At 40.4% G+C, this 26,727-nt stretch overlaps 2 protein-coding genes across 4 annotated transcripts in view; one reads left to right on the top strand and one right to left on the bottom strand.

Moving 5' to 3' along the window:
• si:dkey-237i9.1 (SEC14-like protein 1) overlaps positions 1 to 4,194 on the bottom strand; it is a 30,792-nt gene extending 26,598 nt beyond the window's left edge. The window contains exons 1-2 of one of the 2 annotated variants that reach the window (XM_037107032.1): positions 3,780 to 4,194; positions 1,790 to 1,879 (exon numbers count right to left, since the gene is read on the bottom strand). In XM_037107032.1, coding sequence (XP_036962927.1) covers positions 1,790 to 1,852 — 63 coding nt within the window. In that variant the 5' untranslated portion in view covers positions 1,853 to 1,879; positions 3,780 to 4,194. The remainder of the gene's footprint in view (positions 1 to 1,789; positions 1,880 to 3,779) is intronic. The other variant, XM_037107042.1, reaches the window with a different exon arrangement.
• A 7,718-nt stretch (positions 4,195 to 11,912) lies between these two features.
• On the top strand, positions 11,913 to 24,844 carry rasal3 (RAS protein activator like 3). Of its 2 annotated transcripts, XM_037113099.1 has the most exons (19): positions 11,913 to 12,756; positions 15,357 to 15,499; positions 15,662 to 15,740; positions 16,861 to 16,928; positions 17,038 to 17,120; positions 18,194 to 18,323; positions 18,449 to 18,547; positions 18,634 to 19,299; positions 19,429 to 19,573; positions 19,654 to 19,798; positions 19,898 to 20,134; positions 20,310 to 20,511; positions 20,987 to 21,078; positions 21,233 to 21,346; positions 22,411 to 22,603; positions 22,803 to 22,913; positions 23,016 to 23,206; positions 23,527 to 23,611; positions 24,213 to 24,844. In XM_037113099.1, the coding sequence occupies exons 1-19, from the start codon at positions 12,129 to 12,131 to the stop codon at positions 24,321 to 24,323; spliced, it is 3,522 nt and encodes a 1,173-aa protein (XP_036968994.1). In that variant the 5' UTR covers positions 11,913 to 12,128; the 3' UTR covers positions 24,324 to 24,844. The 2 variants fall into 2 exon arrangements, with proteins under 2 accessions (XP_036968994.1, XP_036969002.1); XM_037113107.1 differs by lacking the exons at positions 11,913 to 12,756; positions 15,357 to 15,499; positions 15,662 to 15,740 and adding an exon at positions 15,789 to 16,271 and having other exon boundaries at positions 24,213 to 24,785.
• The last annotated feature ends 1,883 nt before the right edge of the window (positions 24,845 to 26,727 follow it).

Raw genomic sequence — 26,727 nt, 5'->3', positions numbered from 1 at the left:
ACGGAAATTTACATTTGATACACTTTTTTCACAACAGAGTCACACCACATTGCTTTTATCTGAACCACTATACTATACATCGCAAACGTACTTTTCTATACAACTTTTAACATACACCTCATTCATTTCTGCCCTATTTAATGAAAAAAATAGCCCACAAAGGAGACTCCATTGGTTTTCCAAAAGTAGGCCTGTCTCATCCACAAAAAGGCTGTGAGGTAGGTCATCTCCAGCTTACAAATTGTGCAAGCCTGCTTTGTTATTATCACTATTTCCCCCTCTTCAGCTGCATGTGTAGACCCAGGTGTGTAGGTACCAGCCTTCTATTTATAGCCATCTGTTTGCCCAGTGCTCAATCCAGCCTGTGCTAAGAAGATTTAGTCTTACTGCATCCTATTTCTTGTCGGTGTAGAAAGCTGATTTCCATTTAAAGAAAGCAGCACCTGTCTGAAGTGTGCCATGCCGGCTGCTGAAAGGAAGTATTTCTTAACTAATCTACAGATACTCACAGGTCATTTAAATGAATATTTCAGGAGCAGCCACACATTGGTGAAATCTTTTGACTAGTTAGACGGTTAGGCTGAAATCAAGGGGTTGCATAATCAGGCCAGGACTCTGCAGGCATGCTCTCACACCACATTACTGACAAACAGCAGCTGAGGTCAAAACATCGCTGAGTAAATTATCCATCCACTGTGTGATTAGTGTAGCATCATGCACTGTAGCTTGTTATCCTTTTCTTTTAGACTGTATTTTAAAAGACTAAATCTCACTTAAACACAGGTGTGGAAAACAACGGATAGTCAAGTTTGTCATATACTTCGACACACCCAGTGTCAGCATTGCGTTATGGTAGGAAGAGACAATACACTACAGGGATCGGCTGGTAGCTGGAGCACTTGTAACAACTGTCCTACAGCACTGGGGTAAATTATTTGCTGTTTCAAAGGGAAATTAAAGCAACTTCAAAAAATGTTAAGCAGTGAAAGCATTGAGGGTACTAGAAACAATGTTGAGAGGGCGATGTGAAAAAAAGGAGAGGGCTGTGCAGACCCACAGTCCCTCTCTCTGCACTCAACACTGGCACTCATGCTTGAAAGAGAACACAAAACACGCTGCAAACTAGTTGCTAAAAGCAATGCAAGGAAAGCCTTGAATTTTTAACACTGCAAATGGTGCACCATCACCAAGTCCGTGGTGGGACCTCTGTTTGACATAACAGTACAGCTATGTTGTATATTCAGGTGCTGAGTGTGCAGATGTACAGCACAATAATTTCACACCTTAGTGAACAAAGGACAGGTTGTAAATCTTGAGGTGACAGAAAGATGGGTGTTATTTCACTAGCTCACATGACTTAAGACAAACTGTGTGCATGATATATGTTGAAGGGGTATAGCTTCTTAATTCACACAGTTCTAGATAATCAGTGGCCTGTTTTAGGCTGCTACTATTGTGTTCATATTGGAAGCACCTCAACAAGTCTGTTCCTTTACTGGTGTCCTTGTTTTTCATATTTTGACAGGAAAGATGTCTTTATGGTGCAGTGAGCAAACACCCGCTTCAAACTTGCCATGGACATCTGAATAATAATGTGGGAACACATTTGCCCTCACCATTTTGATTCTGTGATCCAATCATGTGAGGTGTGTAATTAACTCTACAACTCCATTTTTCAGAAGGTGACCTCTGAAGCGCCCACCAGCCAGAATTACATAACGCTGCATCTACGGGATGCAAAATTCATGTGGCGAGAGGGCTTACTGCGACTACAGGTTAAGACACTTACCGCCATCACCAGCTCAAAGGGATGCTTGTACACCCGCACAGGTGACTGATACTTCTGCACCATGGTGGGGATTACAGTGACACCAACAACCTGAACAAAAATGAGAAGACACCAATCAGAATAGAAAGAACATGCCCTCAGAACTGCAATGATTATTTGTCAATCAAGCATCAAATATTTTAATTAAGGTTGAACACTTTGAGTGATTTCTTCAAGTAAAGAAACTCACTTCTTTAATGTGAATATTTTCCTTGTTTCTTTACTCCTCTATGAGAGTAAACTGGGTATATCTGACTGAATTTAAGGACATTATATTGGAAACGTGAGAAACGCTGATGAACATTTTCCCCATTTTGATGACCAAACAATTGATTGCTTAAATCAATAAAGTAATCAACAGACAAAGCAACAATTAAACTAAATGTAGTTTCAGTCCAAAACTCTATAATCGCAGGTATTTGTATAAGATTAAAAGCTGATACAATGGGCCACATTTGATTCAGTCTTGGCACCACCAAAATAACTGTGTGCTGAGTGCCAAAATGGCAACATTATAGCTGCATCTGCCTCTACAACAGGAGACACAGCATGAAATTATGTAAAGGTGTGTTTTGGCTCACTGCTTGAGTGATGCCAGGTGCTTGCTTGTTTGAGTTTGTGTGCTGGCAAGCAGCCCTATGAACTGCAAAACCACATACAGTGATGGGCTGTGGAGGGGAACTCTCCTGAGCCATGACCGAGGAGCTCATTGATCAATGGATGCAGCATTTCCCGCTCATTTATCACACAGACAGTGCGCCTGCAATGGCTGTTCACTGCAAACTACTGGGGGTATAACTAAGCCAAGACCATCAAATGTCTCTGCAGAAGCTCAGGTCACAGCTACACACCACATACTGCATAATGATAAAAAAGGGGGGGGCTAGGAGCTGCTCATTCTATATAATGTGAACAGCACATTCCACATAATGGAGCATTTGGGCAGCGGTTAGAGAAAAGGATGAGACAAGAGTCAAAACATGTGGGCCAAAGGAATATTCTAGTCACGTTAACACAAATGTGCAGTAGCCCAATGCACATTCTGTGTGTTTTAATTAAAACCAAACAGTGTGGTGTACACACAGGGCTCTGCCAACTCCAGGCAACTGAGGACAAGTGCAAAATAAGGTGGAACTTCGTGTTCTATGTGTGTTGAGCATGCTGATACATGACTGGTACTCCTGCTATGCAGTGATGGGTGCATGGCTGCAAGCAAGGGTGTGAACTAACGTCCCAGCACTACTTACAGAGGGATCAGGGAAGACAGACTATTAATAACCAGGCTACACACAGAATACAGGTCGCCACAGTCTTCCTCTCTAAAACAACACATATCTAACGTTTGCAACTGCAGCACATTATTACCGTCATGCTTCAGGATCTGTCAGCAATTTCGGAGAAACTTCAAAACAAGACATTTACGTTAGTTAAAAGCAGCTGTGTGTCCATTAAAACACTTCAGGTGACACACTTTCAAACATACCATCGTTATGACTAGTATGTCTGCTCAAAGGTTTCTCTCTCTTTGAATACCTAACGAGATAAGTATCAGTTAACAAGGTATCTAATTATTATTTCGAGTGTTTATGTTGTGGGGAGTTATTTTCTCGTGCTTTCGTAATGGTACATTTTACTACTGCTTTCGCTCTGTCAGTCTTCTCTGATTTACGATACCAAGAATCGGCTCCAGCGTTTGACAGTTTAACCTAGTCAAGTCTGGATGAATAAAAACGCTTGTATTTGTAAATGTTATGTCGCTGGTTAAAGATGAAAACAAAACTGAAGACCAGCTATTATTATCTTAACACAACCACCTTGATAGTGTTTGACAACACTTGCCACGCCGACTCATTAACGTTAGCTTACACAACAGCGTTGGCTAAACCCACAAGCTAGCGCTAACTTAACAAATCGTTAACTACATGACTTACTAATCAAAACTGGTGCTTACCGGTGAATCAAAGAACTAGGTAAATGGAGACTGATTCGGTCTGGTTATTCGTCGTTTCTCCTGAAAGGACTATCCGAGTAAACTCTTGCCATTCCCCTCCTCGGCTCCTCACTTCGCCGGGTCCGGACGATGAACTGAATCCAGAAGCTAACGACAGTTAGCTGTGTTGTGCTAGCTGGTCATGTAGCCGGCGTAAGGAGCGAACAAGCTAGCCGCGGGACAGTCCCCCTTGAGAGCCCAACACTGACTGGCAGAGACGTAAAAGTGATATTCTAAATATGCTCTACAGTCCACTGTTCAATCAAGCTGAGACGGATGAAGTGTCGGTACCGGACGGTAGTATCCTCTTTCACTTCTCTCCTCCTCTCTAAGTCATGCCTGTGATGCCGTCGCTCCTCCCCGTTTTTCTGAGCTCAGTTTTTTTCCACCTCTCAGGGCAGCGCGGCGCAGCGCGGTCACCGCCGCGTTCATAAAATCCTGCCTGAGCACATCTGTTCAAGTGAAGGACAAACATCAAGGGACAGTCCTCTCCAAGCAAAGCATATAATCAGGGGGAAACAGAGTACAGCCAAAGCCATGGCAGCATTGTTTTAGTGTGCCATGAATAGCGCCGCCGCTATAAGCAGTGTGCACAGGTTACTTGTAGTTTCATTTTGAAACCAGATCAGCAGATTAATGTAATGTCTCCAGCGCAGTATGATGGATGTTGCGTGTCTGTAGATCACGGCACAGATTTACCTTGTCACCAGGGAGAAACTATGTGACATTCAACGCTGACATTTCACCAAAATAGATAAGATTCATAGCTCATTCTAAAAAAGATGTCAACCTACTGAAAGGGTAATGCCACCAGTTTTAGACTTTTAAAGTGAAACTCTCGCCAAAATGCAACTTATGCTTTTATAATTATTATTATTATTATTAGTAGTAGTAGTAGTAGTAGTAGTAGTAGTAGTATTTTGCATGTATAGAAGTCAAACCCTCGTGTAAAAGCATAATCACGACTAAAGAGGCAGATTTAAGATTTACCATATTTTCTTTTTCAGGTCAAACTCATTTTCAATGGGAGTGCATGGGGCAAATTAGCCATAGCATCAAAATCACTATACACCAAGAAGTCTCGTCCAAAAACTTATTTTTAGTGAACTCTGTGTACACAAACAATGTTCTCAATGCTCGTGTTCGTGTGTAGAGACCCTGGTGATACTACAAGCAAAGTTTCATTTTGTATCAAGCCTTCTTAGTGTTTTGAAAATAGCAACTTTGATGCTATCGCTAATTTGCCCCAAGCACTCCCATTGAAAATGAGTTTCACCTGAAAACAGAAATACAGTAAATCTCAAAAGTGCCTTTTTCGTTGTAATTATGCTTTTACACAAAGGTTCGACTCATATGCATTTACAAAAAAAGCCTAGGTTGCTTTTTGGTGAGCGTTTGTTTACAGGTTTTGGGGAGTGCTAACTCAAATGGTGGGGGTTAGCATAATGCTCTTTGTGGCTCCAGAGGAAACGGTCTAGATTTGTACTCCTGTAACACTGTTGGACTCATTATCATCACTTAAAAAAAAAGAAAATGAAAGAAAATTGATATAGCAGAACCAGCAATAGCACCTTTTTTATTCAAATCCATCTTTTGTCTTTTTAATTCTGGTGCCTACATTACCCACAATGCAATTTCGCCACTGAGTGACATCACTGGATGCAATTAATCAGATTACACAGAGCTTCCTCTGGAGCCACAGAAAGCTATACACTGCCCTTTTCACCCATATGCGGTAGTATTGCCCGCAACCTGTAAACACATTTTCATGTGTAAAACTGGCGATTTTACTCTTTACAGGGACAGTCCAGTGATTTAAATTTTCTCAGGCTTTCGGTCCCCTCGTAATCAAACCTTTACATATTCGTGTAAATTTTCTCCAAATGAGACATAACTTTGTTTATAAAAAAAATAGTGCATTGCCCATAGAAAGCATGTATTCCTATAGAAAAGTGGGAGGTTAAGTAGCTTTTTTATGGATAGCTGTTTGAAGGTGGGACCTATAATTGGCTGTTTTTGACTACTTTTGATTTTACCATTATATTTCACCTTAAAAACCATTTACCTTGCCTTGTTTGGTGTCATTATTTTCAGCACAACCTCACATGAGTAACTGTACAGTTAATTTTTCATTTTGACATACTGTATTAACACAAAGGACCTAAAATCACAAATCACAAATCAAAAAGTTTTCTTAAACTGAAAACCACAAATATGTATGTATAACAAACCTTTTTTATTACTTATAATGCAAATATAAATTGTTGTTTGCTAAATTTGTGCATATATTTTTGAAATTTACAGAGTTATATGTAACTATTAACATTTAAATGCAGGCAATGCCTCAGGCACTACCTGCTCCACATTCAGCAGTCTCATTATTTTGACTCACAAAACAACTACACTACACTACATGAAACACTACATAACACACTAACTATATACTCCAAACACACTATATGTCACAAATCTCTCAACTCTCAAAACTTGCTATCTCTATCTCTGTCTCCGTCACTGCTGCTGTCACTCTTATGCTGCCGTCCATCTCACAACTTCCCCTGTTCCTCAGCAACCAAATCATGTGGTTTGCCATATCATTTTGTGACTGGTTGGTGTGGTGCCTTTTTCCACCAATAAGAAAGATCGTAGCACATGTTTTTTTTTCTGCTTACTGCTTACAGACACTTTAGTGAGAAAAGCCCGTGTTGACTGTGTCTTCCTGCACCAAACGCGCAGCAAACGTGATGGCAATGTTGGTGGACATTATATGTTGTAAGTCCGGTTTTGGACGGCACATCCGTCCATCAGGAGGTGTGCCATGGAGGTGGGCTAGCTGCTAGCTACACACAAACATCCACAGATTCCGATTCCAGTTTGTTGTCTTCGCATATCCGGATCTCCTCAGACCAGAACAGACTCAGTCCGGACTTGTTTAGTCTCAATAATCCACAACAGTCAGTTTAGATGCACAGAACGGGACCGAACCGCCAGCAAAAGCTCTGCAGCAATTGGCTCTGGTGCGCACGTGACGATGGTGGCTAAGGTTGAAAATAGTGGAATTCGTAAAGTATTTATGAAATAATTTAGTAACGGTATCATTGTAGTCCGAGCAAATCCGACACTGCACACCCTTAAACCATGCAGCAGCCATGTTGAAAATCTCATGTCAGTCTGATCCTAATCTGCAGAGAAATTTGAGGCGCACACACACACACACACACACACACACACACACACACTCACAGATTCCTTCCTTTTATAGAGAGATGCTCGAACCTTATCTACCTCTTTAATTAGAGTTTGGAGCTTTACTTATAAGATGATGGAAAGCAAGTTTTTTAATTCTTATTTTTTTAGCTGTTCATCACGATATGAAGTGGTGTGTCTTTCCCAGAGGAGCATCTTTGGTTTCAACTCCCCTTACAAATGTGTGACCTTGGCAAGCTACTAAACCCCCAAATACCTTGTGTAAATGGAGACATTCCATAGGTAATCAACACTTGTATTGGAATCTGATAGTTACTGTCATATCACTGACATGTTAAACGAGTAGAGTAAACAAGTGTCATCTTGTATATGAACCAGCTAATTCACACAGCTGAGACACAACACCTCTGCTGTGGTAAACCTTGAAACAGGAGATAATTGTAAAAGGTTTGCTTGAAAGCCACCCCTATTAGATGAGACTTTATTGATCCCAAGCTGGGAAATTACAGTGTATTAGGATAATAAATGTAAAAACTGAATAAACAAAGCAAGCAAGGAAGTGGATCATCGGTTAACACATGAATACATGTAGAGGTATCAACTAAAACATTTGTGTAAACTGTAAGATGTCTAGATTTCAAAATTCTTCCTCTGTTGTTGCACAAATATGTCTGGACTTTGCTGTGGCCCGTAAGCTTCTGTGTAGTTCTCAGAGTTAAATACACTCACATCCTAATTATGTAAGCGGTTTAGCAGCGATGGCGGTGGATGATAGCATTAAGGCGATTGTGTTTCAAAGGGCATGCTTGAGTTGAGTTTGTACAGCTTACACAGAGGCCTGCAACCACACCAAATGTTAAAGAACAACAGCAGTAACAATAAAAAGGTCACACAAGGTCTGACTGAACAATTTGTCCATGGAGAAAGTGATCCACTGGTATTCCATTATAAAACAGTAAAACTTACGGTGGCCCTGAGAGTCAAAACACAATGGCATTTGTTATTGTGCTTTGCCAAATGTTGTTGTTTTTGGTCAAATGTCATGTTTTGTGAAATTGTGAAGTGCATTTACATTTACATTTAGCTTTTGTCCAAAGTGACTTACAATAATTCATACATACATACATACACTGATGGTGGTGGCTGCCTTGCAAGGTCCCGACCAGCACATCAGGAGCAGTTTGGGGCTCATTATCTTGCCCAAGGACACTTTGTCATGAAGACCAGGGGATCTGAACCAGTGACCCTCCAATAACAAGATGCTTGCTTTCTATGAAATGTTGTTGTATTATTTGAAATGTTGCTGCATTTTGTGAAATGTTGTTGTGTTTTGACCTTCAGGGCCACTGTATATGCATCATTTATACCCTAACCATGAAAACAGGATGTGCTGGTGAATACCACAGCTTTGGTTTAGATTGAATCAAGGTCAAAAAAGGTCATCATGTCTTCTGTTGTTTAGTGGTTCATTGATCATCACTTGGGCACAAACACAACATATGTATAATTCAGAGGAGTGTGACATGTTGTGTTTATATACACCCTTGGATTCTTCTCCTTTCCTTGTATTACTATTCACTCTACTACCTGCACCTCCACCAATCTGATAAACGCAGGAAGCAGGGAAGTCATGTTTACACATCATCACGTGAGGCACATGCAACCATCTGGAAGTCTTGTCCTAGGTGTGCTTGGTTGTTGGAAATACTATATGTGGTGAGTTCAAGGCCTGTGGAGGACTTTTCAAAAGCATAGACACTTATCCATGATGTATGTATGTATAATGTATACATCTCAATGAGAGTCATTTGGAGACCAGTAACTATCTCCAGATGCTTGCATAGTTTGTCACATTTGCAGTTTGCACCTTTCAAGCAGATGAAAGAGAATATTGCATGTTTGTATGGAAAAATAAATGATCCATGGTATCGCCTGTGAACATTTTAAATGGACGTGTGCTGTCGCCTAGTGGACAATGGCTGCAGCTACAACAAAACTGAATTAAGAATCAAAATCAAAATATATTATACTTTTCCTCAGCTAGAGCTGAGGAACCTCACTGTCTTTGCTATCATAACGAGCCTGAGCTCATATTATTCTGTGTAATGAAACACACAACTGTCACTCCTTTATGTCATCATTCTGAGGCATTACCGCTCTTTTCTTTAATTAATGGTCATCCACCTTACCTGTTTTTACTCTCTCTGCTGTTTTTGCTGTCTAATCTGCCAGTGTCAAGGCCCTGTCTACAACTGTGAGTGGCATACATTATCCTACAGCAGTGACAAAGATTCATGTACAGCTGACACTCCATCACTCAGCTTTGACCCAGTTTATGTTTTTAGTCATGCTTGCCACGTGGTTACAAGGATGACAGTCTTGGCTTGTCCACCAACCTCAGTAACTATTAGACAGAGTCCACACACACACACTGATGGTCCCAGAGTATGGCTCCCACTGACCTTGGTGATCCCCTGACTGTCATTTAATGTCACCGGCGGGTTAGAGATTCGATTTATTCAGTGAAATGTGTACATTTGCAAGATCAATTCAGGATTCTCAGACTAGTGTCATTAACTGGTTTTGGGCAAAATGTTTAAACAGTTATTGGACTGGATTGCCATGAAATTTGGTGCAGACATTTATGCTCCCCTCAGGATGAATTGTAATAACTCTGATGATTTGTTAAAGTACAGTTTTATTTTATACCTCAGCTTATGACTAATAACCAGACTTTCCCATAAGCCTCAGCTTTACTTTAAGGACCAGTTACCAAATGTTAGCATGCTAACACACTAAAGTATGGTGAACATGGAAAACATCAGTATGTTAGAATTGTTTTTGTGGGCATGTTAGCATTTAGCTCAAATCACCACTTTGCCATGTACCTCACAGAGCTGCCAGCATGACTGTAGGCTCTGTCTTGTTTTCAGCAGCTGTGACACTTGTTGTCATTTTATCAAACTTCCTGTCTGTTCTGCAAATAGAAATCCCCTCCCTGCTGTCTACGTTACTACATGAACATGCAGGCGTAATCACCAGACATAGCAGCAACCAGGGAGATCCTGCATATAGAGTTCTCTGCCCTGATTGGATAAAGTGAGCAGGGGTACCTGAAATTCATTTTCCGTTTTTACTGCATGAGCAAGGGGAGTAGAGACATTACCTACTGACCCATCATCCTTTAACAGTGATTAATGTTGCAATATAGAGACATTTGAAAATGTATCACTTACAGCAGCTTTTATATTAAACAAATCATAGTATTTTCTTGATAGGAAAAGGCCAAAGGAAGACAACTTGAAATATCAAATTCTGTGACAAAATTTTAAATCCAATCTATTCAAGAGAAACATAAACATCTGCTTAAGTAGGGGTTGGTGGTGATTGTGATATAAATAAAATACTCATTACTTGCTGTTAATCATGACTGCAAGTAATGTAGTGATTATTATCATTATTGATGACTCTGTTGACTTTCCTCTTAATCAGTTCATTAATTGGTCTGTCTATCAAATGTAACAAAATACTGGAAAATTCCCCGAATAATTTCCCCCACCATGTTTGTCTGACCCACAGTCCAGAAAACCCCAGACCTTTCTGTTTACCAGCATACTGCACATCAAAGCACCACATTCTCACACTTAAGAAGCTGGAATCAGTTGTAGTTTACTGGTTTGCCTGTTTGTTTGATTTTGACGAAATGACTGAATAATTTGGCTGAGATTATTATTCCATTGCTGAAAAAGTCACATAGTATATAGACTAATTGATTGCAGCTCAAAGCCACCAGGGGGACTCGGTGATACAAGACAACAATGTCATTTCCCATCATGTCATGATTCTTTAATGATATAAGCAATTATTAATCTTTGCAGAGTGGTTCCTAGATCATCATTTAAAGCGTATTTTGAAGTAAATTATAAACTGGACCAGATTAGGCACAAAAAGCCTTTTTGAGAAATGCTATTTAAAAGTGAAAATTTCGAGATATTATATTTAATATGGTGAGTGCTGTAATGGCATCAGCAAATTTCTGTCCACTGGCAACGGCTGACACACACACACACACACACACATATCCCCCACACTGGGACACAGTGATCCTGCAGGTGTGTACGAGCAGAGAGCAGCATGAGAGCAGGAAGTGGCTTTCAGAGTACGACAAACCGATCTCAGTAGGAAGTACAGACGCGCATTGACAGGAAACTGCTCTTAACAGTCAACAGCCCTTACACCCACAGGTATCTGATAGCATGAGGATACTGTCTGTCTTTCACTCAGAGACTGCTTTATTGATCACAGGCAGTACGTGCATGCTAGACCTTTACATTACACCTTTGTTGGAGAGCAGAGATGTTGTCTTTGGTTATTAATGCCAGTCAAATTCATACAAGTATACTTCTGACCATAGTAGCACGAATATTTGACCCATTTATCTGTTAGTCCCTCGAAGTAAATTGATAGATTTTGAATGATAATAAAGATTGAGGTGTGAATAAGGGTTGCACTTGTATTCGGTAAAACACAGTCATTTTACTGAACGTTAAACCACATTACACACACACTCATACTGACACAGACTCAATGAGTCAAGAACTGACGGACAAACATGTTTGTACATGGCATCGGATTTGGGATCTATGCCAGAATAAGTCTGATTTCTTTAAGAAAATCTGTGTCAGGTGTTTAAGAGAACATCAAAGGTGAATCGTGGATTGATTTGGAGAAAAAACTTCGACAATAAAGCAGAACAGGAAGTGAAGACGAAGGGAAGTATTAAGTGAAAACATAAAGAGCAGGAAAAAAATTGTGACATTTCTGCTGGTAAGAGAACTTCTCTGTGCCATTGTGAGTGAGACGAGCTGGTAGGTGCAGGAAAGCAGCCACATTCAGCGTGCTGTCAGAGCAGCCAGGCGGATGACGTTTTGCAAGACAGGAAACGAGAGAAGCAGTGAAATAGAACCAGTGAAGGCAAAGACTCATTTGTCATCCTCAGCAACCTCAAAGACAGAAGCAGTAGAAAAGCAAGGTGAGGTCTTCTATGAAGGTATTTTAATTTTGTCTTGAGTCTAGCTCAAAAAAAAAAAAAAAAAACCTTAAATGGGCACCGAGGAGAAAGATTTAGAGCCTCCAGCTCAACAACCACCAAAGGAGCAGGAATCACCAGAGAGGGAAAAGGAATCATCTGTGGAGTCTCCTCAAGGTCAGACATCTGAGACTGCCGACCCCCTCAACACATACAAGTGGCACACCGGTTCCAAAGCAACGCTCGATGAGGTGAAAGAAGAAGGAGAAGGAGGAGCAGCTCCTTCCACATCTACAATGGATAGGATTCAGAAGGCCTCCACCAACAAATGGAGCAAAATGCAAAACTGGCGTAAGGCCCTGAGCGAGGACAGTGGAGAGAAGAATTCATCTGGTGGGAAAGGTGGAGAAGGAGCCAAGGCAGATAAAGGCACTGGTGGAACCAGAAAGAACCCCTTCAGAAGGGCACTGTCTGAGCCTCCTGGGTCACTGTTTGGCGCCCTGACCCCCTCCTCCAGCTCTGCCAATTCAGCTCAAGCAGCCTCATCATCAGCTGCTGCAGAGGCCTCAGGGGTCTCCTCCACCGACCCTTCACAGAAAGCAGGCGGAGGGGCGCTCCTAAAAAAGTACCTGAGGACTGTGTCCCAGAAGCTCAAAAGGCCCAGGCTGCAGACTCGGAGCAGCACCCCCAACTTACTGCCAGGTAATGCCAAGTTATCTCAGAGTATACTTACACTCAGATTTTATTATCCTTGTCACTTAGTCCTTCAGTTTTATGTTTGAGATTGGCATAGTAGTTTAGATGACAACTCTTGGTATTTTTAACATCAAATGAAATGTGAATACTTAACAACATTTTGCTTCAACGTAGTAAAACGGTTATCCCAGGTAGTTCAAGCCTGATTTTCATAAAATTAAAACTAAAAGCAAATTATGTAATCCAAACAAGCAAAAGAATCAAAAACAAGGAAAATAAGTTATTGAATTGCACTGTATGCATTTACTGCATATAAGATCATTCAGTGAGTACAGTAGGTGGGCTTTGTGTGTCTTCTTTTACACGTGGTAAATATAAATGTGTCATCATTACTATTACTATCACAGTATATAGTGCCATAAACAAACTCAGAAAATAAAACAAGTAACTACACTACACAACAAAAACTGTGAAACTTAGCAATAAGATGACCTTAAGAAGATCTTAAAGAAATAAAGGTACTATATCAAAGTTAAAAGAACAAATCTTAGTTATCTAGTTAATCAGTTAAAGATTATTGAGGCTAGATGTGGGGAAACGTATTCACTGTTCACGATTTTAAAACATTTCCAGCAAAAGAGCACAATATAAAGATCTTATATAAGAAATATTAAGAATTACCAGACATCACTTGACCTATCATTGAATTAGAGCTTAAAAAACAACTCACGTAACTGTTAATGGCATATTGAACAACACTTACCTGCAGAATATGCTGGTTTATAAATCTATTTCTATTGGGTTTTCTCCGTAAATTGAGTAAAGTTGTGATCACACGTAATGAACTGAAATGGGGATAATGGTTAAAATGACACCTGCAACACATCAGAACGTTATCACTGACATAGTGAGCATGTAAGCATGCTGTCGTCATCTTTTATCCATGACAGAATGTGCTAGTGTGGCTCTACACTCTTAATATACACCCTCAGAGCAGAAGGCCAGATATAACATGGATATAACTAAATGGCTGCACTAAAACCGTATCTTAAAGGTTTAAATGCAAATCAAATGTTCAAATCTTATTTCACTGATAAAAAGCCACTTACCACTATATATAAGATACGTATACTTCAGTATATAAAACAGTTTTCACCCTGACACACTAATATGTACTCTAAATATTCAAAACTGTGATCATCAAAATATAGCCAAATATTTGTGCTACTTTATAGTACTTTTCCACATAGGTAGTAGTACTCCTCGAGACTGGTAAACACACTTCGATGTGTAAAAATGGTGGAGTTACCCGTCAAGCAGGGCTGTAACCCCACTCTATTCAAACCATTACTGGACAGTACCAACAACTATTTGTATCACGCCCTTTGGACACAAAAATCAAGTTTCTGTTAAAGGCAGATGATCCGTCCATTTTCTCTCCCACTGAAAAAAAACACTGAGACCTTCTTTATCGACCAGGCTTTGATGGTTCACATTAAAAAGACAAAAACCATCGCTTTCCTAAATAGGTCAGAACTGAAGAGAATTTACCAAGAACTGAAATGTAGCTGAAACTGAAGAACAACAAACCGACATATCTAGATTTACACACCACTCCCCCGGGAAACTTCCGCTCTGCTGAGAAGCAACTGCACTGTATGATACAGTGGTGTGTTCAAAAAATCTAAGTAAAAACCCTTCACACAGAGTTAAACATGTGGGGGGAAAAAAACGTGAATTCAGCACTCAATTACCTCAATATTCTTTATATTCTACTTACTTAAGTCCCTTCAGCCAGCTGGTACTGAGAACTGTTGAAACTAGGTCAACATTGTGGCAGCCACAAGAAGAGAATTTAAAAACTTACATCAATACTTCCTCAGCTGACAGTTGACTATGGCAGACTACCCGACCGCTTAACTGAGAGAAATATCAATAAGACAGACAACAATCATCTGTGCATGAGATGTTATTGGCTTTATTTATTTTATTTTACTCTCATTCATTGTATGAAATGTGACCTCCAGTCATCATCTCTTTATCTCTCCCTTGAGACTAATAGAGGTTTTTATTGCTGCAATATTTAATTATCTATCTTTCTATCCTACATCTCTCCTATGTTGATCATAACTTACATTTAATTGCTATTTGTAGTTATTTAACTGTTATTTTCAATCAGTAAATTATTGTACTTTAGCAAAACATGTCAACCATCATGTCATTTAAGCTAATTGAATAAAAGAAACCCTAAAGTACCATGAAAATTCATGTTGAAGGACGTAAAAGAAAAAAAATGTAAAGCAACAGAGAAAAAACAGGATGTGCGCAGCTCCTCCTGGTGTGTCATGAAAAGAGAATGATAGCATCAGAATCTCTGGCAACTCCGTGTATAGGAGTGGCCAAGTGCTGTCTAAGATAAATACCATTATGCCATCATCATCATATAGAGTCTGCTCTCCAGAGTTAGGGATATCATGTTATTTATTTAGCCAAATCTCTCTACAGTGTGATTGTATGGTACAGATAGAGCTCTTGCGAGTCAGCTCTCTGTACGCTGTGCAGTAATCATATCTGTGTGTTTGTGTGTGCACATGCTTGTGTGGCAGAGGGGGTCGAAACACCAGCACCTGCACATGCCAGCTTAACCCTCCCAAGATTCCAATGGGCCCCGCCTCAGGAGGTCCCCTTATGGGACATTAGCAACTGCATGCTTGAAGATGGACAAATTCTTATTTCTCCAGAAGAAGAGGTACCAGCACATACATAAACACCCATCACCAACTTACATATTTAACCGAAAGAACATGTGAAAGTTTTAACTAGATGGAAAGGTGAAAAAATTTCTGCTGACAAGAGCACAAACAGTTTGAAGACTTCATTATGTGTGCGTGTGTGTGTGTGTCTTTCTCAGCCAATGATGTGGACCCGAAACCGTGTCAGCAGTTGCCTGTCCAACCTCAGCATGCAGAACCTCGTAGATATCGACACAGGTTAATACATCGCCCACACACCCATATGTGAAAATTAAGAAAAATGAAAGAAAGAAAGAATGTATTTGAAATTCAGTGAAGACCATCAGGAGTTTGGGCAGGTTTGAAAAGCACAACACTACACTACTGACATCATTACAACACTAAGTATGATTTCGCAGACAGCCACAGAGGAAATAGCTGAATGTTTATGCGTGCGAGTGACTGTCAAATTGCTTCCTCTAAGTTTTTGGGGAAGATAAGATCATGCCTGGGTGTTCTAGAGGTCCAATAACTGCTCAGAGAGAGACAGAGAAAGGTTAGTCAGTATCTGCCTCCATTCAACTCTGGTGTTTTGCTTGGAGGAGCTCTGAAGCTACACTGTGGAAGTGACTTATGCCGGATTGACCGTGTCACCGACAACATATGTTAATGACGAGAGGAGGGCATCACTTAACTTAAAGGGGCAGAGATCGAAATAACAAGACTTTGGAACACCTCTGGGCTAAATGATGGGATTTAGACGCTGGATTGTTTGTGGTGGGACGCTGGGTAAGCAAACAGGAACGAAAATCTCTCTGACAGTACTCTATGTGTTAATCTTCTACATTCACTCCCTGATTTTAAAGATATCTTTCCCTTCAAACTTAAGGCTTAAAAAAGTGACTCTATAGAGACCACTCGTGGAAAATCATGTCTGAATGTAATTTTCTAATTTCAATCTCAGCAAATCTTGAAATGGGTTTTATTAATAGAGTTTCTGCTGGTGAAGTTGACAGGGTAAGTTGAAGTTGAAAACTTTATTCAGATAGCAGCAGTTCCAGCTAAATACCACATCCTGTATGGCTTAATCAAAAAGTATTTGCTCATCTTAGAGGTGTAAAAAATGTTGTGTGAGTTTACTCTGTCTACTGTGGAAGTGCAGACATAAGTGCTGGCTGTGGTTGTGGAGCTGTGGTAAAGACAAACAAAGGTTTTGATATTTGATGGTGGGAAGACTCAGGAAAATGTAATAGGAACATACAAAGTATCACCCATAAATGTAAGACATAAATAAGGATACTGGAAAATATTGACATCAAAATGACATTCTTTGGTTCATTATCAATATTACAAAATTATTTTTTCTCCTGATAATTAGAGTGCAGCCCTGACCACATGGGCCTGCCGGGTGGGCCTCGACCAAAGAGCCAAGATGGCGGTGTGAGGGTGAGTGTGTTACACACCAGAGATAATAATCATTCTGCCTGCCCTGGATTTCCTGTTTATGTAATACATAATTGCTCTCATACACCATGCTTGCCTTCTTCACTCTTAGGGACTGATCAAGAGGCGTCTCGAGAACAGGGCCAAGAGGAACAGCAACACCCAAATGAATCCAGGACTAAGCAAAGGAAGCAGGTAAAGGTCATCATAGGCTAATGGTTGTTAGCTTGATCATCTGGACACCCTGGATATCTTCTCTGAATCTTATGACAATCCATCCAGAAGTTGCTAAGACAGGCCACAAATAACTCCATAAAATTAGCTTCATGGTGACACATGAGATAAACTCACGGAGCTCACCAGAGTCAGTGTGCTACATCCTCCCGGGACCATGAATGTCTGCAAAAATATAATGACAATCAATTACCCGTTTTCGACCAAAGCAGTTCAGGTGTTGGTTTAGAGCCAGTGCCAACCCTGGAACCAGTTCTTGTGTTTGGACAAGAACTGTCTCTCAGGCAGGAGCACTGGTTCCGGGTTGGGGTTATCATGACCAAGGTCAAAAGTTTACATACACTTGTAAAGAACATTTTTCAGTTCCAGGGATTTCTAAAGTTCTCAATCTTTCTGTGATGGAATAAGTGGAAAACCTAAATTAAAGTAGATTGGGTCTTAGGTGTAGTTTGATGCTCCAACAGGACAATGATCCCAAACACACATCAAAAGTGGTAAAGAAATGGCTAAATCATGCTAGAATTGACAAGTCCATGCCAAGAAGCCAACAATTTTGGTGAAATTGATTCTGTCAAGAGTAAAGGTCCTCTTGAGCCAGGCAGAAGACTACCAAAAGCTTGACCAAATATTAGAATTACTGTTTATAAATTTTTGAACCAGCAGATATGTTTATATTTTCAGAAGACCTATAAGAAATTAACTGAACCAAACTTAACACCAATACTGTTTTTTGTGACATAGTAGTTTATGTTCCACTCATTCCATCACAGAAAAATGAGTGTTGTAGAAATCACTGGGACTGAATTCTGCCATGATGTACATGTATGTAAACCTTTGAACATGACTGTATATTAGTTGTGTGTACATAATTTAACCTTTAATATTACCAGAGCTCTGAAGTTCTATATAGTGCTAATGTCTCATGGGTGTGAATACGAGTGTAAGTAATTATACTACCCTTGAGAAATCATGGTATTTGAGCCTTTTGTCAATTCCCTTCTGGCTGACATTTCCACTGTGTGTTTATTTCTAAGGCACTATGGTTCCCGGGAGTCTGTGTCAATTCCAGTCAGTCCAGTGGGGAGTCTGGATCTGAGTGCAGACACAAGTACTGTCATCAGGCCAGTCCACAGCTCCATTTTGGGGGAGAAGTACTGCTTTGAGGTACACTTTGACTTGTGCTCCCTTAGGTTTCTCAAGAGCATCGTACACATGCCTCTACTGTGTCAGAATAAAAAAAATTCCCTACTAATGCTTACAGGATTCTGTTTGTTTGAATGTACCTATAGGTGATAAACTCTGAGAACACCCACTGCTTTGGGTGCTCCTCAGCTGCAGAGCGTGACCGTTGGATTGAGGACCTGAGGCGGGCTGCCCAGCCCAATAAGGTAAGCCATTAGCTATCAGTGCTGAAAGATGTGTTATGCAAAATAGAATTGCTGATAATAAGAACTAAATGCATTATTGTTCACAGGATAACATCGAGCGCACAGAGAACTCCCTGAGTCTGTGGGTAAATGAAGCTAAGGATCTGCCCCCCAAACGGCGTTATTACTGCGAGGTACACCTGGACGGGACCCTGTTTGCCCGCACCAGCAGCCAAGCTGTCGGCAAGCCGTCTAACCGATCCAGTGTGGCAGGGGACGGCTCTACTGGAGGCCTAGTGGCAAGCGGAGGTGCAGCTGGAGGGTGTCAGCTATTCTGGGGTGAATTCTTTGAGCTTGACAATCTGCCATGCATCTCCCAAATCACCCTGCACATCTTCCGTGAAGAAGATCCAAAGAAAAAGCGTCACTCACGGGACGAGTCTACTCTGCACCCACTGGGCAGCGTGGCCATACCTTTAGATGAGATCAGAGGGAGGACCTTTCAGGAGAAATGGTACCCCATCACCCCATTCAAGGCTTCGGGCACAGCAGGAAACAAAGAACTCCTGGGGCCACAGGCTTCTCTCCGCATCAAGGCCCGTTTCCAGAATTTGCAAGTGCTGCCCATGGAGAAGTACAAAGAGTTTGCTGAGTATGTGACGGTCGACTATGTGGAAATGTGCACAAGCCTGGAGCCACTTCTGAATGTGAAGGGAAAGGAAGAGCTGGCAGGAGCTCTAGTCCATGTACTACAGAGTATCGGCAAAGCCAAGGTGGAGAAAACAGTCTGAATGAAAATGCATAGTTTGACGGGGAAAAAAGTCAAATGTTATTTAATCTAAAAAAATAAAACAAAAGAATAACCACACATGTTTTTGTTTTTTTTAATTGAATGTGTTCAGGAGTTCCTGATTGACTTAGGCGGTGCAGAGGTGGAGCGTCTTGGAGAGAGGGAGGCACTGATCTTCAGAGAGAACACATTGGCGACTAAAGCCATTGATGAGTACATGAAGCTGGTTGGCCAGAAGTACCTCATTGACACACTAGGTAGGGTAAATCAAAGGTGGCTTGTTGTGAATGGTGTGGGTTTTTGCTTTGTTTTCACCGTGCATTCTTTTTCACTGCAGGGGACTTCATCACTCGTCTTTATGCCTCGGTTGAGAACTGTGAAGTTGACCCTCGCAAGTGTCCTGCATCTGAACTGTCAAACAACCAAAAGCACTTGATGGAAGCCTGCGAGGAGGTGGTGCAAAAGATTATTAAGATCCACGGGTGAGAGAAGAGAGGTCATCATAGCCAAATACATAAATGACAAATGTGAAATGTTTAGGTTAGCTGATGTCTGATGCTCGGTATGTTTCTCGCCTTCAGACCCTTTCCTGAAGAGTTGAACAAGATCTTCTCTAGCTGGGTGGAGCTGTGTGAAGACCAGGGCAAACCAGAGATTGGCCAGCGTCTCATCTCAGCTTCCCTCTTCCTTCGCTTCTTATGTCCTGCTATCCTCAGTCCTTCTCTATTTGGCCTGACGCAGCCTTATCCAGAGCCAAACACCTTGCGTACCCTCACCTTAACTGCCAAAGTTATACAGAATCTGGCCAACTTCACCCAGTGAGTGTCCTCTTATCTGTTTAAACAAGATTGAATATGTCACTTTTGGGTATTCATAGCTGAGAAAAGCACATTTTGACAAACTGAAAAACAAGTATTCTACAAATGTATGACATTTTCTTAATTTACTAGAGGTAAGTTGAGTAAATTAAAATCTTTTTCTTTTTGGATTCAGGTTTGGAGAGAAGGAGGAGTACATGCTCTTTATGAATGAATTCCTGCAGCAGCACTGGGATGGAATGAGAGGCTTTCTACAAACAGTGTCCAATTCAGACACCGAAATCCCAATGACTTCCTTCGATGGTTATGTGGACCTGCCTCTGCGCTTGGCTGTGCTGCATGGCCTGCTGGTAGACATCATCTATCAGAAAGATCAGGTAGGACAATACCAACAAGTCCAGTTCAGTAGTTAGTTTGTATAACCCTCAATGCATTATCATTTGTGTGTAGCTGTACTTGAAGTTTGTGCATGATTGAACCAAAGGACAGTGAAGCACATCATTTTCCCTACACGTGGTTCAGTTTGGAGAGTCATATACACAGGAAGAGTTGCAACCTTGACCAGTTTTGATGTGGCTGCTATCTCTACTCTATTGGACCCAAGAGACCTGAAGAGTTAAACCCCTGTTTACTTTCTCACATCCACATACGACCAACCCCTTTGTGTGAATGCTTAACTGGCAGTTTCGGAGAGTTACAGAATTATACAATTGCATTAGATTCTGACTCAGGTTTGCACCTACAGCTTGCCTAAATGACTTTTTCTTTATCCATACAAGGTACCAAGATACTGATAACATGCTTAAAGAGTGTACTAAATGGGAGCTAATATGCATCTTGTTTCTTCCTCAGGAAACAATTGACAAGCTCCACCCACTGCCTTCAATTCTGAACCAGATAACAGAGTCACTGGGCCCTGAAGCACCTCGAATCCTAGTTAGCAGGTATATTTTAGACCTGTATCTTATTTGACTTGTCAGCAACTTGTAATGTATTATGAATATGAACGTGACGCTTTTACGTGTTACTTAAGCAACATTTGATGGACATTCTCAGACCTTCTCTGATCAAAGACTTAAAGCAAGTGCTCTCTTGCAGTGACATGGACCAAGCCAAGCCAGTGTACATTCCTCCTAAAGACTTGGGCAAATACAGCCCTCACCAATCCTCCCTTCAGCAGCTTCCTGTGGACTCCAAGGGCCTACGAGAAGGGTATGATAGTTGCATGTCCGTGACAGATCGCCCCTTAACTTTTTGAATCAATAAACCACCATGTCATACATTTAATTTCTGCCACTTACCAGGTATGATTTGTGGTGGTTACCTTAACGAGTCCCTCTCAATGCCAAGGTGTAACTGTTCAACTCAAAGCTCACTCTGGCTGTCTGAGCTGTTCACCCTATCCAGTCACATGTCCATATGTCCACATGTCCGTTCTTTACACATAGAGGTTAGAAGTAGATTAAACAGTGACTAGTTTAGCCCTCAGTAGAGTGCTGACTAAGCCAAGGCCTGACAGTTTAAATCAATTAAGCCTAATCCAATATCAAACTCGATTGCCCCATATCACTCTAAATTTTAAACCACCCGTAACTTCTTAACAACAATTTAAGCTTGCAAGATCCAGGATCTGCATCCAATGGTACCCAGATAGATACCAGCCCCCAAATGCACCTCTTTATTTTTTCATCAATAGCCATGCATTATTCCCAGAGAAGAATTGACATAGTAAATGAAGAAAAAAAAAGCAATGGTAAAAAGAGTAAGAGCACATTCCTGGATCTGTATCTTTATCTGGATATGCACAAAAAGTTAATGGGGTCTGTTCTAGACCAAGGCACATCCTCTTTCAGTTTCATGGAAATCCCTTTAGTAAATTTTGTGTAATCCTGCTGATAAACCAACCAACATATAGACAACCTCCCTGTCTGAGGTAGAGAGTCACTGTGTACAAATGATTCTCAAAAAAATTTCAAATTAAGTCCTAAACAGTTATCGTAGAAAAAGCTGAGGATTCTCCTGAAGAAACTACAAGCATTTAGGATATTATACTCACCATGTGCAAAATAAATGTCACTATATTTTACTGCAACAAGTCTGTGGTTAGTATTATTAGTAGACAACACTGAAAGGCAGGTAGCCTTTATCAGTTCCAAAAACTTAAATTCACACAGTGCATAGTACATATATGGGATTATATAACCTGCTAAAATGATTTTCAGATTTTCCAAATGCAATCATGAAATGATTAATACATTAATTCATTCATTTAACAGAGATGTCAGGACACGGAGAAGTGTCAGAGAGAGAGAGAGGAGGCCAGTAACCAGAACTCAGAGTGCTCCACACAGACGTCCAGGTCATGCAAAACATGCCCTGAAGAGGCAGACAAGTTCTGAAGCTCTGCCTACATCTGACCACGAAGAGGTGGTGGAGCCCAACCAGCCACACATCTCATCACCAAAAACTGTGAGCGAAAAGAGGAACTGTGACTATAGCTCTGCTATTTTGGCCCCTGAGCTAAACAGATCATGTTTTCTTCCCATGCATATTGCATCTTTATTGTTTTTCTTTGTTAGCAATAGTATTATTTGTTTATATTTGTGATAGTATGAATGGTGTGGCTAATAAGAAAGAATCATGTAAACTTTCTTTCTTCTTCTTACAGAAGCCCAGTATCAAACGTACACCTGCACCAGTTCCCTGGATCAAAGTCAACCAGAACAGGGAGTCAAGTGAGATGAAGACTGAGAATGAGCAGTTAAGCGTACTGGACAGAGTATGTCAAAACTTCTTGTCTCTAAAGTGACATCATTCTGTCCGTCTAGTGTATGACTTCAGCAGTGTTTCATTAAATGCTAATTTGTAATTCACCTACCAGCATGCCCAAGAGCTGTCAGAGCTTCGTCTGGGAATAGAGAGGGTGACAGAGTGTGAGCTGGACATGGCAAAGCGTCTGGAAGACTTCATCATCCAAAGCCAGGACCAGAATGCAACGCTGCAGGCTGAGGTGATGGAGCTCCAGAACATGCTGGCTGTCCGAGAGGAGCAGCTCGCCAGTGCCACCTTCAGGTGAGATAGTAAATGTTCACGTTTTATTTGTTTGCAATTATATTCAGTTTTCAAAGTAAATATATTACACATACATTCTGTGATTTTTATGCATATGTGTCTGCATACTCTGTCAAGTCCACATTTTATTACTTTCACTCATTCTCATGAAGTTTAATTAAACTGTTGATGCTTCGTGTGTATTGGGTGCAGAGAGGCAGTAGGGAAGGCTGTGTTTTGATGGTTATCACTAATTATCAGTAAATTATTTTATGTTTCCATATAATTTGTCACTAAGGTGTGCTGTCCTTTTCTAAGTCTCTTCTATGTGTTTTTCACAGGCTGGGTGTGATTGAGGAGGAGAGGGAGGAAGATGAGAGGAAGCTAAGTGTTGCCATTGCAGCAGCCGAACGAATGAATGTCCTGGTAAGACAGACAGAGAAAGCCTGTTACCAAGCTTCACTTTTTGTCAGTTTATCCACATCTCAGTCAAAATTGACCATCAAACACTTGTCTAACCTGTGTGTTTTTTACTAAACACTGGCTAACTTTATCTATCAGAAATTTGGGCAGCTGCAAGCTGGAGCGAATTGAATTGTCTTCAAACAAACAAAAGCGTTCTGAAGCTGAATATTTGCACTATATTTGTATCTGATGCACAAATAGTTTTAGTGGGGAGAATATGGAAGATAATGAAATAGAAATATATTACACATTTTGGATCAAAAAATGCTGCAAGAGCCATTTAAGACACCTAATGCGATGCTCATCTAGTGTCCTGAAATATAAATCAAATTATTTGAGACTTGAACTGTGGTTGAATGGTGAACTCATTCTAAATTTACACTTTACTCCTGCAGTCTATGTTCATGTAGTTATCAGTTATGATGCAATGCATCTTTTTGAGGATATTTACTGTGGAGGTGCTGTGGTAGAAACCCTGGCACTGACAGTGTACAACACTTAAATTGCATACATGAGTGAGTCAGTGGAAATATATTTAAAGCTGTTTTCTATGTTTTAACAGGAGGAGCAGTTTGCAGGCCTGCTGAAGGACCTCCAACAGCTCACTGAGGCCTACAATGGTGGCCAAAACAACATACAGCGTCCTGAAAAGCCACACATAAACAGCAACTGAACCCTGACCGTAAAAGATTATGACCAACAGGATCATGTTCTTGTGTAAATAAATACATTATGTAGAGTTAATGTGGAATCCACTGCCTCAAGTCACAATAATGGTTTTCTGATTAGGTGTACACTTACTTTACAAAGATATTCAACAGGGATGTGAGGAGACAAACCTTGACTGAGTTTAACATTATTTGCGACAGGATTTTTCTGCATGTCAGCCTTCACTGTATCTTAGCTACAGATGTGTTTCACTTGTAAACATTTCTGATAAATAAAAGAGATCCAACCTGGCGTGTTTATGTTGCATATGCATTCTGCAATGGGTCACTGTAGGGACGAGCAGCTACTTTACTTCAGTACAGTTTTGAGGCATTTGTCGCCCACTTTAACCGTTTAAAGAAATGTACTTCTTTTGCAATGAACAATGTACCAAGGGACCACTATGATAAATCGATAGTGTAATAGAGTGACTGTGCTTGTAGTGTGTTGTTTTATAATTTAAATAAAACATGTGATAATACCAAGTCCATGAGTTAGATACAGCAAAACACATTTGTGATACAGTTTGCAATTTTCTGGGTTTTTAAATTTTTTTTTGTAGTTTTACGATAATAGAACAAAAAGAGATAAATATACAGGGTCACCAAGAGAAATACAGCACAAGTCCTACTGAGCACAAGTCAGTAGGCAGCCTTCTGTCAAGGGTTACTTTCTTAGTAATTATAATTAAGGCATGGAGGGTCCACAGATATGAGGTAAAGCAAAAACAAAAATTAATGGAAATAAATCTGGCAGTGACAGGTATTTCATTCTGTTCAATGAAATAATCATATACATACATACATACATACATACATACATACATACATACATACATACATACATACATACATACATACATACATACATACATACATACATACATACATACATACATACATACATACATACATACATACATAACCAGTAAGTCCTTTCAACATTTGTCATTACCAAATGCCTGCAAATGTAATAACACTATTACTATCACACTAGGGTTTAAAGGGGAAAGCTAAGGAGATAGAAGGGGGAACCCAAATGCAGTTACTCATAGGACAAGAGGCAGGATTGAGGGGGAACAAAAGGCAAGCTTTTATTGAACAAAAGCTGAATGCAAAAAACAAAAACAAAAAAACACAAGGAGCATGAAACAAAGTGCAGGGACCAGAAAACAAAGTAGCAACAAAAACAGCAAGATGAAGTACAACAAAAAAAGCAAAGTTCAAATCAAAAATGTGAAATGCAAGACCCAAAATCAAAACATACCAAAACAGAACACTGCAGACACAAGAGGAAACACAAGGAAGTCGAGGACATCACTCAGACACCAGCAGGTACACACAAAGACAAGAGGGAAAGCAGAGACTTAAAACACAGACACTAACAATGAGACGAGGAACAGGTGAGGAGAGAGAGGAGGGAGGAGGCCAGGTGTGGTAACAAGGGGGGAAGCACAGAGGAGAAGACACTGACAGACAGAAGGAGACAAACTGCAACATGGGGAACACACAGGAGAAACTTAAAGGACACAAGAAGGCATGGAAAATCAAAACATAAGACACAACAGGACACAACACAAAGACATGGTATCTACAGCCATGACAATTACCTGTGTATCTCTCTATGGAATAGCAATATTCATGTGTAATAACCATTTGGTTCAATATCTACAGAATGTATGTATGAAGTGTAAGTGTAGAGAGGAGGTCAGTTTCTCCATCCCTTTACAATTGTTGTTTGTTCTTTTTCTTTTCTTGAGCCATTTTTTAAAAATGCTTTCTTACTCACTCCAAGCAATATTTTAAGAAAGCACTTGTCCTGAGTGTTACACTCAGCTGGTATACTACCTAAAGATATAGTGCCAAAGCTGTCATCTATTTCAAAACCAAGAAATGATTTTATTTCTGTTACAGTCAATAGGATTGAATTGCTAGACAATTCCAAAAAACTATGGAGGTGGTCAGCTGATAATTGCCCAGATTCCGGTTTACCATCCTGTAAAAATGTTCTCAGAGTGATAAATACCCTAATAATGTTCTTCCATGACAATTCTCCCCACTGGCCAGAGCTGGAAGTGATGGATTGTGTTTTATACACATCTAACCACTCTTCTTTCATTAGGGTCATGTTTGCTTCCTTCTCCCATTAAATCTTAATGTATAAAGTAAAGTGATTTTTGGGGGATTGTATACTTCAGTACAGTCTAGACACTAATATGCTCTGGGTGTTGCCCTTATATGCATCAATAACCACATTTATGAGACTCATTTCAGTTACGTCATTAATGCATTAATTCACATTGTCGTACTTCTAATTTAATATCTTCTTGTTTTGTCATTCTTGACATTTCATAGCCTCTTTATTAGGGG

The sequence above is a fragment of the Acanthopagrus latus genome, chromosome 1 (assembly GCF_904848185.1).
Source record: "Acanthopagrus latus isolate v.2019 chromosome 1, fAcaLat1.1, whole genome shotgun sequence".
NCBI classification, from domain to species: Eukaryota; Metazoa; Chordata; class Actinopteri; order Spariformes; family Sparidae; genus Acanthopagrus; species Acanthopagrus latus.
The sequence above is the reverse complement of the archived record's forward strand: the minus strand, read 5'-3'. Positions and strand labels throughout refer to the sequence as shown.